The sequence below is a fragment of the Chelon labrosus genome (genome assembly GCF_963514085.1).
Source record: "Chelon labrosus genome assembly, chromosome: 8".
NCBI lineage: Eukaryota > Metazoa > Chordata > Actinopteri > Mugiliformes > Mugilidae > Chelon > Chelon labrosus.
In genome coordinates this window covers 28602037-28614512 of record NC_140358.1, presented here as the reverse complement: position 1 = coordinate 28614512, position 12476 = coordinate 28602037, and the positions used below count along the sequence as shown (strand labels likewise).

The window sequence follows — 12476 nt, the reverse complement described above, 5'->3', positions numbered from 1 at the left end:
CTGAAGGTGCACAAAATAAATTTAGTTTTAAAGCATCACTAGATGTCTAGATGATATGAAATGCTGCCATCTAGTGGTGAAAAGTGAACCTGTCCCTTTTGTGTTTGACCATGTTTCTTCTGAGAAATTTCAACTCTTGTGCAGTTTAATCTTTATTTTTTACTGAATTAATAAATGAAATTAGGGTTTAATTGAAATTAAACCTTTTTAAAATAAACTTAAATCACAGCGAAGAGGAATTTGATGCATGCTGAAGCCGCAGGCAAGAAAAAGACAATCGACAAGTCATGAAATGAAGTTTATTAAAAACCATGAACAGTGTTGAATCATTGCCATACAAAAAATAAAAATAAAAAAAAGAACTATATCATCATTAAAACAAATCTACCTCTGGATTCATTGTCATCTTTACTCTAATCAGGCACTTAGAAATGAATAAAACAATCAAATGCAGTTCTAATTTTACCTCTTATATTCTCAACTTAGTGGTTTTAAAAATAGTTCATGAAAAATGAGACAAAGCAAAACAAAAAGCACTTTTAAAAAGCTAAACGTATTATTAATTAACAATAAAAGAAAAGCCAAATGGTGCTTTACATTCATAAATCACATAAATCTTAAAAGAAACATTAAGCATCATGTTTTCCCAGATATGTGCACTGACGTAGGCTCAGACTGAAGCTGTTAGCTCTTTATTTTTGTACCAGTGTATTTACTGACGAAGAAAATCTCATGTTTCACCGTGAAGTTCTGCACCGAACCAGCGTCCCGTCCCACGTCCTGTTCGACCGTCATCACCATTTGATCAGATTATTATTTAAAACGGTTTGTGAATGAAATGAAACGTATTTGGACACATGCACATTTGTTTTCAAGAGACAAACTAAGAGTTCAAATATTTGCAAAAGCTCAAAAGAAAAAAAATAAATCATGAAATCTGAGGAGAAGCTCTACTTTTATATTCTAATACAGAAACTCTGAGCAGCAGATATTTTTTCCTTACAGTTAAAGATAATACTTGTTAATACTAGGTCAGAGTAAATGAAGATAGAAAAAAGCCACATGAACATTTTTAGATGGGTTCTAGTAGAGGCCCACTTCAGTAGAGGCCCGGTGTCGTCTTGATTCTGTATTTTTTTTCCTGAAGCTAATTGTCTTTTATCTGGATTCTTCCTCATTTACGTGGATAAAACTTTGTCTTTTTTGGCTTAAATGAGTGAACGTTAACATCTAAGACGGTCTTTCCCTTTTGTAATGAGGTTTAAAATCAAACATCTCATTTTTGTGACTCGTCCAAATAAATAAAAACACAACTTTCCGTTGTCCCAGTGCGACAGTTTTCATTTTACGGTCCAATCGGCTTCAGATCTGCGACACTGACTTAAAAACCAAAGTGGAAAATCCTACGTTAATATATCGTTTTCTGAACACGTGTCCAGTTCATTAGGTACACTAGTGAATGAGTTCTATTATAACAGCTCTGCACTAAATCTTGTCTTTTCTACAACTACTCAATTGACACGTGTCCCTATTATTCTGACACTTTGGTCACTAGGCTAAATTGTTAAAGAGCACCACAAACTGTATCCACCCAACATGATTGTCCTGGAATTACCACCTTTCTGTACCTAATGTTTTGGAAGATAAGTGTAAATACTGTATATAGAAATGACGACAAGAGTAAAAATAGTTTTAACTGTTCACTGGTGGAGAGATCTGAATAGAAACCTGACCAGAGACACCTCCACCTTTTAGCTTCTGTAGCTTCGTTTTTCACATTTATCTCATTCGTACATTTTAACGTTCAACCTGTGACACTCAGCTCAGGAAAACTGGAGATGCTTAACCCATTCAGACCGGATCACGCATCTGTGCGTAGTTACCATTAAGGCCGGCAAACGCGTCTGTGTCATTTTGAGCGTCTTTTTCGAGGCACATGGCCAATTATATGCACTGTGATTGGCTGAAATATTCTTGGGGTGAGTGACAGAGATGCTTAGGGATTTTTTTTAAACTCATGTGACTAATAAAACGCTTTGTGATTGGTCGAAATAAGCCTACACGTGGAGTATGTTTTGATCGAAAATTTTAAACACCGTGCTAGCGATCCGTCACGGCTGACTCAAGTGAAGGAAGTGATATTGACGAAGTAATTGGAAAAATAGATCTTTACTGATTTTCAAAATTTTCAAAATTTTTGGAGTTTATTGATTTTTAAAAAAATGCATTTGAAGATTATGCCCTAGCAAGTCAGTCAAGTTGAAAGCCAAAGAAGTAAGCTGTCAAATGCTTTTTATCTCATGTTTTTATCTGCTACAGAGCCTGAGAAATTAAGGTTTTAGTGTTGACATATTCTGAAAAACCTCAGGTTTTGAGAGGGGGTTTACAGAAGAGTGTTTAGGCCTGAATGGGTTAAGAGACAGATCCAGAAAACAGAAATAAGTTGCTGCAAAAGAGTCTAAAGAGAAAAGTCGTCTGCAGATTTAAAAATAAGGACTTTTTTTTTTTTTTTTTTTATCAGAATTACGAAAAACAAAAGTTGTTTTCTGCTGAGTGTGGATTTTTAAACCAGCCCTTAAATGACAGCATGATCGGCTGCAGCTGGAAAAGTGAAGCAGCTGCTGAACATAAACTCTAGAAAAGATGAAGCTTTGTTGGATCCTGATGCGCGTAGAAAAACTGTAACTGTACAAAACGTTTGCTCCAAAAAATCTGACTCAGGTTCTGCTATTCTTTAACAAAATATATTATCACTGTTTTGTTCCCCAAATTTTCCTTCTCCCAGTGAAGTGAAAACTGTGTGCAACGTCTGCTTTTCTTTTCCTGATTTTGCTCACTCGATTGTGCAAAACAAAACTCGAAGCTCGCTGGTTGCGCGAACCTTAACAGGAATGAGCGGTTACAGAAGATGATTGGATGAATGAATGGAGAGAGTGACCTGGAGGCAGGCCAGCTCTTTGCCCTGACCGCCCAGGACGCCCTGAGCACGGTACTTCCCGTTAGTCAGCCAGTACGGCAGCTCCAATGTGGGCAAGTAGAAGTCTGACTGAGGCAGCGAGTACGAGCCCTGAGGAGGCAAAGAAAGAGACAGAGGAGTTAAAATTTTCAAACTAATCCTGTGTTTCGAGTCAGAGTCGAGCCCCAGTTTCCTGTTGAGTGAAAAATGAAAGACTCACGGCTTTGAAGGGGCAGTGGCAGGGCAGGCCGTAGGTGTGCAGCGGCTCGGGACAGTCCTGGCCAGGAGGGATCACCTGGCTCAGAATATCACAGACGTCCTTGTAGTCGCAGCTGCCGAACCCTTCCACACAGGGAATCTTCACCCATAAACCGGCCACCTCCTTTTCCAGAGTCAAGTTCACCTGGCGAGGAGGAGGAGGAGGAGGAGGAGGATTCAGAAAACTTTATTTGTCCCCGGGGGGCAATTTAAGGCACAAGTGAGCAGCTTAACGTGCAAGTACAGACATTTTAAGGTGCAAAAAAACAGGGAGGAGATGGCAAAGATGCCATGAGATACTCAATTTAGAGGTCAACATGAGACACGTTAAACAGATAAAACCCAATAAACACACACATGAAAGTGATAAAGAAATAAAGTGTTTAAAATGAGGATGATAAGAGCTGAGCTTTGAGGAAGTACAGAGAGGGAGGGGAGGGTGTTATTCTCCGATCATGTTACACAGCAGCTAACAGGAAGTTAAACAGATCCTCTATCTGTGGTGACGGCTTCACAAGTGGCTTTTATTTATTTTTGCTTTCACTTTAATCCTGCAGCTTTATTCCTGTCTTTACTGTCAGTCTGAATGAGAACGTACATTTAAAAGGATTCGTGTTGAAATCAGTTTTTTTAGAAAGCCAAGTTGGCACAGTAAGTAGAGAGATAACACACATTAAGGAGACGTACGGCGTCAAGAAATAAAAAAATAACGAGGAGGAGAAAGCTGCAGAAAGTAGAAAAAGACACTAAAGCTGGTAACATCTGTGAGTCTGTGCAGATCAGACTCTTAGTTTGGTCTCTTTTATTGTTTCCAGGTGTCACAAAGTACAATATTTCCCTCTGAAATGCAGCAGAGTTGAAGTTAAAGCCGAATAAAATGATCAAACTCATTCTCATCCTGCATTTAAAACACCTCAAAGTTTGATCTGTGCATTTATACATTCAAACAAAGCATCGTCTTCAAATTTAAGGAGGATGACTTTTTAGAAAGGTTTTTATTGTGGCCATAGATAACTAACTGTACGCATGACGTCTGCTGACTGCCCTGGTTTCTTTTCCTAAAACACTAAACACCGAACAATAAACCTAATTCTGCTGCGTGCAGAATAAAATAAAAACCTGCAGACACAGTTAAAATGCAGCCACTGTTTCAGGTCATAATTGTGAATTTCTTATTGCTCGATGACACGGAAAGTAAAACTGATTTATCGTTTTTGACTGATTTGAAACAGACAACACTAAAAGCTCTAAAACACGTTGAAGACATGAGGAGCTGAGTTAACTCCTCGATTTAAAACATCAACATCATTTATTTGTTTCCGTTTTTGCTCTAACTGAGTTTCTCTGAGTTTTCTTTTCTTGCCTATAATAAGAAATAAAAGGACGTAAAAACCTCTGTGAACCGAGCTGATCTCGCGGCGCTCACATGAGCATCAGCAGCAACAACCTGACAATTAAACCGTTGTCAACAGTCTCATACCCAGCAGCTTAATAACCGCTCTGCTGAGACACTGAAGACGGCTGCACTCCACCTACTGAGGAAGCTGTTTACTGACTGAATTAAATGTGTTTCTGTGACACTCTTGGCTTCTTTTCTCAGATAAAAGGTTAAATAAACGGAATTATTTTGGCTAGGCGTTAAAAATGTCTCATAAATCTGACTTTTTCCATCTATTTTACATTATCCAGATAAATATCTAGCCTTACACCTTTTTCCTTACCATTATTCTGTGTTCAGTACACTAGTAAAACTAGTTTCCACTTCTGCTCAGCACGTCGCATTGATTAGTTTTGCAGGGACCAAACTGTGGAATTTATTATTCCATCTGAAGTGAAACTCAAGTTGTCAAATTCCTTCCTCGGTAGGATGATGACTTATAGCACACAGAGGAGCGGTGGGACAGGACTGTACATGTACTCACAGCCAGAGGAGCAGAGAGCTCGACAGATGTGGCTCCAGATGCGGAGGCCGTCAGTTTTCCGGGGATGGCGATCGGGTCCGGAGACAAGGACAGCGTCTTCAGCACGGCTGGGAGCTCAGACTTTCCGCAGTTCTTCCAGTCGAAACCCAAAATCTGAACAGAACACAAATCAGCGTTTACTTACAAACCAGATTATCTGGCAGAGTCGGGGGTTTTCTTTTAATCTTTGTTTCCTGCCAGTTACAGACCGGTTTGATCTCATTTTCATAAGATAAGAAAATGAAACCTGAGCAAACCTGAAACCTGAGAGAAGGAATCCATCACACGTCTGGTTTTCACGCAAAGCACAGATGTTGGCTTTTATAAAAAAAACTGTTTTAAAACTGTTCTTTAGTGACAAAACCATCATTTAAAATGACTCTGGCAGATGCAAACATCAGTAAAAAATAACGTTCAACTATTAAAACATTGTTTGTTAATTTTCAAATTAATTATTTGTGAATTTATAAAGTAATCACCTTATCTTGTTTTGTTCACAGTAGTATAATGCATTTGGTAAACAGACTTATCTTCCATTAAATGAAAGACTTCTAGGCTACAGCTGATTAGTTGTTTATCAGCTATCTTAAAGATTAAAACCTGATTAGTTTAATTACATGCTCTTTGTTACACTCTCATATAAATAAAACCTTATTTTTTAACCTCCTTTTAAAGACTGTAACTTGAACATGTGTCTGTGTTAATACGCTACTTCCTGTTACAAACTGACACCTCCACCCTGTTAAAGATTTAAATAAGATAAAATCAGATCTTGGTGTAATGTGGAGCATATAAGCAGCAATAAATCAACTATCACTCACCTGTGCTTTAGTGACTTTCCTCATTCTTGAGGAGCTGCCATCAACCTGAGCTGAAAGTCCCGCCACCACCAAACTCACGGTGACCGCTAGAGTTAAATATTTGTCCATCGTGATCCCTCGAAACACCGGAGGAGAAACTCACCGCAGTACAGAGCTGTGAAAATGACCCTTGGCTCAGAGAAACCGACGGTATTTCTACAGCTGCTGCTGCTGCTGCTGCAGATGTTGTACTTCCGTGTTTACCAACTGTGCGCGGTCTGTCACGTGACTGCTGAGTCAGGTGACGGTTTGGTTTTCGTTTTTAAAAACAAATGTATAAATTATATTTTCTGAATCATCAAAGCATTATCTAGTCACGTAGATTAAAAATATTACGAAACTTAAAGTATTAAAAATATATATATACGTTTAATCTATTTAAAAAACGACTCCTCTGTTTCCGGATTTAAACAAAAATGGCGGCCAGCCGGATACCTTACAAAAAACAATCAACTACAATTTCAGAAACGTTGATTAACGTGTCTGTCGTTCAGCGGACGAACTAATTATTAACCCCGATGTTTAGAAAAGTCTTTAAGGATTCTGAAAATATCGGATCAGCCACCGTCAATGATGATTTGGGGTTTTCTGAGGTTGTCAATTTTAAAACTTTCAGGAAAATCAATGATAAACTGTATGACTCCAATGTGGCTAATACCTGAGGAGCACAAACGGGGGATTTAAGTCATGTTATCTTTCCTTTTAAAATTCTCCAGACTGAGACATTCACCATACTTTAAGTAAGTGTGTTTAATTGATTTATTTATTTTTTGCATCAGTATTTTTATTTGCCCTCCTATCAATATTTCTGAAATGATTAGTTGACACATTTTTTGTAGGAGTAGTCAGCAAATTAGGGTATCATTGGAATGTTCCCCTGAAAAAATTGCAAAACTAAATACATAAAAAAAATCTTGCTTTTATTAAATAATTTCAGCAATTACTGGTAATACTGAAAAAGGCTTATCTAAACATATAGAATTTTTTTTTTTTCATATTTTCATATTTAGTCTTTTCATATAGTAAACACACAGTCTAGCTAGAATATTTTTCTTCATAAATAACTCTATTTAATTATACAGCACTGTATGGCAACAAGTTACATATATACTTTGATAAAAAGCCAAAAATATTAATAAAATGCAATAAAAGAGAAAAATAAGTGCATCCCAAACATAGAAGAATGGTGTATCTCAATTATATTCATCATAAATCCACAATAAGTGTTCTGGAATCTATATTCTGAGCCGATCATAGGCTCAGGGCGGCCTGACTGTGATAGGTGTACAGAGAAATGCAGTAATCTGGACGTCTTAAAAGTTTTGTATTGTTCTTATTTGATTAATACTGCTCATATGGGAGAGATATTTGATTGTATTCATATTTTAGAAGCTGGCTATTTTGTTGTGACAATTTTGTTCAATGTAGGAAGAGAAAAAATGTTTCCTGTAGTTACGGAGTATCACCTGTAGATGGTGGTGTAGGACAGCTACAGCTATGGTTGTAACTATAATTAAACTAATGATGAGTATATATTCAGATATTTTAACATTACAATATAATACTGTATTTATTTCTAACAGTCTGTGCATCTTCTATTAGTTATTTTTCGGGGTGTATAAAACGGATAATGAGTTAGAGCATATGCAGTGCAGTTTAAAAGCTTTTGTGCATGAAAATGACTCAAAACATCAGCGGATTTTCACACAAGTCCTGAAAGGAGACAAAGATAACCCAATCAAATAAATCAAACAGAAGTAGGCTATTGTTTATTCAGGGAAATTAGCCAATATTACATATTTGTGAGGTGCAAAAGTCAGTACACCTCTAGGATTACAAGTTAATTTCAAGCCCAAGCAATGTAATGAGAATCGGATGCAACTCGGTGCCCTGTTTAGTTTAAAACAAATAAATAAATAAATAAATAATTAGTGATTTGTCTCAGTCAACTGTGTATGAATGTGTAAAATGCAGTTTGTGATCTCCTGCACGTATAAACAATGCCAAATATCAAAAAGACACCTTTTTCTTGCAGTTTTTCGTGCAACAAACCTGAATATGAATGCAACATCGGTCTCAGTATTTTTATGGGATGTCGGACTCTTCCATGAGCACTTGAACTCACCTTAGCTTCCCAATGAACGTCTCACTGTTCCAAAATTTGCAAGCAAATTTTAACTGAAACATAAAGCGAGTATTATTCTTGCAGTTCCAAATAAATGGTTTAGGCAGGCGGTGCCAGAAGAGAGGAAGATGAGGAAGGAGGAAGAGAGGGGGGTTCAGATAAACCAGATGATGCTGCTGTCAGTGAAAGGAGGAGGAGGAGGAGGAGGAGGATCCTGTCCGCCGGCAGCAGCAGCAGCAGCAGCACCGAGCTGCTCTCCATCCCATGTGTTTGAAAGAAGAAAATGGGCTCGGATTCAGACATGTGCTGCTAGATTATCAACTCTGTAGCTTTCTTTTCATTTCAACCAAATAATCTGGTGATAAAACACAAGTGGGAATATTTGATCACTCCTTTTTTTCCCCCGTGAAATGCTTCCCTGCTCATCATCAGCGCAGATGGAGGGATGCGAGGAGGAGAGGGACGCACACATGCAAACAGAGGTAACGATAAAAAGAAAGGAAAATGCATAAAACATCTAATATTATTTCCTTTAAAAACAGGCTATCCTGCGTGGAAACCGTGTAAATGTGTCAAAGGGGTCCGTGTGTGCGTCTTTTCGGCTCATATGGGACGATTTGCCGGCTGATTTTAGAAGGAATAATTCGCCGGCCGGCTTCTCCTGGAGGTTATTGTAGACATGAAAGAGCCGGACCCCTCCCTAAATCTGTCGGTCCTCTCGCCATTTAAGCGCAGAGAGGAAATTTATCTGTTAATTTTATATTGCAGCTTCATTCTAATGCCGATTTTAACGGGGATTTTGCAGGATTTATGAATGATTTCAATCATTTTTTATGGAGACAAAGGTGTGAAGATTCTGAGCTGTAATGTCTGAATGCATTTAATTAAAAAAAAAAAAAAAAAAAAACAGGAATAAAAGCCTCGAATCAGATTTGATCTGACGTTTTAAGCTGAAATCTCAAGATTTTACATAGAACAGGGGATTCAGAAGGAAGTGGACCCTAGACCTCTTTAAGGGCGAGTGCCTTGCTTTAGGGACCTCAATTATTCCATTGTTGGCTTCTAAACGTGCAATTTATAGCGAAATCTGGAACCGAAACTTCAGCCTATTAAGAAAATATGTCAGCTCCCTATCATCTAGCTATTAGCCAAGTGAGAGGCTAACCATTAGCATTAAACCGTTGACATGTTGATCAAAGATGTGAAAACACCAGAATCGTTTTGAATCCTTCCTTACGAGATAAACCATCAAATGTTTAATTTTCTGTGTTCATATTATGTCATATTAAGTCTTGTAGCTAGAGGCTAATTAACACCTAGCTGCTGCGATAGCTTTAGCTAAAGCTAGTTCAGCCAACTGTCTTTTCCGTGTCTCCTGGAAAAGGGGACAGCTAAATGCTAGCTAGCCTAACTAGCAGAATAGCAGTTGCGTTTAGTATGCAAGCATTTGTACAATGTTTTTCTTTTCAGTTGTCTAAAATATAGCGTGTATCAAAACATTTTTTTTTATCATACGTTTTTTATCATAAAAGAGTGTAAAAAAAAAACAATCAGCAGTGACTGTAATATGGCTAAAGCTAGCTAGAGAGCTAGCCAAAGCTAATGTAGCTAACCTGTTTTTCCTATACAACAGATCAGTAGCTTAATGTTGCTAACTAGCCTATGTGGCAGAGTACCAGTGATTGAAATGTTTAACTAATGTATAAATTAATTTACTACAAAATATTGAGCGTAACATGAGATTTTTATTTTACAATCAAATGTATAGTTTGGGGATAAAAGACCTAGAAGTATATTTACGCTAAAGGAAAGGTAAAAAACAACAAACTGCAGCGACTGTACTGAGGTTAGTTAAAGCTAGCTAGTGAAGTAGCCTTTGCTAATGATAGTTTAGCTGATTCATTTATTTTTTTTCTGTTTCTAGGAAGTTAATAACCCATTTTTTCTGTTTTCAATCAACTTAATCAGCTTGATCTTTTAAAACACGTTTTATTAGCTAAATTCTAAAAATTAGTTGAGCAACGGAGCAACTGTTCTCCCTGACACCCGTGATTGATGAAAACCCCCAATACAAAGAAAAAGCAGAGTTGGTGGCAGCTTTCATGGCTTTGAATTGCATTTCATGGTCTTCATTCGGCAATCAGAGGTCTCTCAGGTGGTCACAGATTACAGCTGACCTTCACAGTCAGGTGATATCACATGATCACAGGCCCACACTTTAATTGGGTCACATGACATACACCTGAGTTGGGTAACAAGAGTTTAAAAACACAAAGGTTTGGGTGATTGTTGCTCAGCAGGTAATAATTTTATCCTAACATGCTGCTGACACTTTGATTTTGCAGTTTGCAAAGCATTCAGTAACCCGTGCCAGCCCGTACACTCAGATCTGATAAGTGGGGCGGTGGATTATGTGTCTTATAGGTAAAAGAACAAAGTGTAGTACTCACAGGGCAGCACAGGGAATTGGACCGCCGCTCACCCTGGCAGCCTCAGTGCCTTGCAGTGTGCCGGTGAACCCGCTGGCCTCGCTGTACTCCTCAGGGAAATCTGAGCTGACAGTGTGTGAGACTGCAGGTATAACCGGGAAAAAAAAAAAGTGGGCCAAGATGTGCTGGATGCAGAACGTCCTCTTCGTCCTTCTTGTCTGTGAACATCGCCTCCGTTTTGTCGCAGTTCCGGGACTTAAATATTAATAAAATCAGACTCAGTTGACACGTCTGTCGTTAAGTTGTAATATCTAAAGATTCAGTTAAAGGCTGCAGCCCAAAAAGAGCTGAGCTGTTCCAAACACACAACATTCTTTGTTGTATCTTCAGCTGAGTGCAGTGCAGAGTTAAAACTGAAATCGATTTTCAAGCCACCTTGCGTGAAAAGTTATGAAAACACAAATCAAATTATGAATTAAATCAATTTAATTTTACACTTTCACTTCAGATAATAAGTAAAGATAGAAATCTAACAATTTGAGCCAGGTCCCATGTCATCTTTGCTCATTTATCAATCCATTCATTTTGAAAATGCCTGGATCGGCCCAGATACCACTTGAGAGATCCCTACTTTTATCTGAAGCTGTGGCTCTGTGAATAACCAACAGAAATGTGTCATGCCTTATACGAATAAGCATATTAAGATCAAGCACAATCAAAATGCTCTGACTTGGGTTCATACTTGGTATAAATGTGGCAAATGAGACTAAAGCTAATGGATCGTTTATACACTCCATGAAAACTCATGATGCCAAAAGTTGGTTTGTCACCTGGAATTTGCACTAAAATACAGTTTTAATTTAAATTTATATAGCCTAGCTTCGTCTGCTACAACCTGTAATGGACATGTTCAGGTTTATTCCCTCAGCTGCTGTGTCACCAGTCCTCCTGTTCTGAAGCATTAACCGTCGACCGACCACCTGAACACAAACCAGATGAATGGTCACTGCGGGGTGTTTTCGTTGGGTTTAAAGGCAGATAAAGACTGTCTGAATGAATTAATAAACAGCTGATGGGCCGCCGGATAATAAAGGTCACAAAGGACACAACGTCTTGTGGCTTTTATAACTGAACACGACTCATTCGTATGTTAGTCCAGACATCCTGATCAGAGTCCTTCGGAGGAGCCTGCAGGGCAGAGTTTGGCCGAAAGGAAGATTCAACTCACCTGGACCGACTGCTCAGTCTGTCGTTTACATCTTATTAGATTATTACCGGTATTTAAGTTGTCACAGATAATTCAGTAACCTGTGCCAGTCCGTACACTCAGATCTGATAAGTGGGATGGGGGATTATGTGTCTTATAGGTAAAAGAACAAAGTGTAGTACTCACAGGGCAACACAGGGAATTGGACCGCTCACCCTGGCAGCCTCAGTGCAGACGTCCCTGTTTGCATAAACTAACTTTTAATCTTAAAACTGTGACGCTAACTTCTTACAAACTTAACTTTGAGAGATCTAGCCTTTTGTCTTCTCATATTTAACATCAAATCAAGCAGTCTGAAGCCAGTCTTTATCACTCCTATTTCATTCTTTCTGTTTATCTTGCTGCAGTGCGTTGCTCACGTGCTTGGAGCTACTCAGTATAATCTACCATGTATGCAAACAAAGACTGTGCGTTCAGAGAGTCTGTCCTCTGGAGGTTGTTTAAACCCGAAGGGACAGATTTCTTTGTCTGTGTACTGTTGTATTTTTGCTATGCAGGAGGTCACTGAATACTTTACGAGTTCCAATTACCATTTTAAACGAAGCGTGCGCAGAGCGCCGCAGCGCTGCAGATACTCCATTATTGACTGTGGTCATTCAGAGGGCCACTGTGCATCTGTC

At 38.5% G+C, this 12476-nt stretch overlaps 1 protein-coding gene across 1 annotated transcript; it reads right to left on the bottom strand.

Annotated features, from left to right (window-relative positions):
• Positions 1 to 285: 285 nt before the first annotated feature.
• On the bottom strand, positions 286 to 6232 carry gm2a (ganglioside GM2 activator). The gene is made up of 4 exons (XM_084550202.1): positions 5997 to 6232; positions 5137 to 5289; positions 3177 to 3359; positions 286 to 3067 (listed from the first exon to the last, which is right to left on the bottom strand). Exons 1-4 carry the CDS (start codon positions 6102 to 6104, stop codon positions 2900 to 2902), a joined length of 612 nt encoding a protein of 203 aa, XP_084406328.1. The 5' UTR covers positions 6105 to 6232; the 3' UTR covers positions 286 to 2899.
• Positions 6233 to 12476: the final 6244 nt, after the last annotated feature.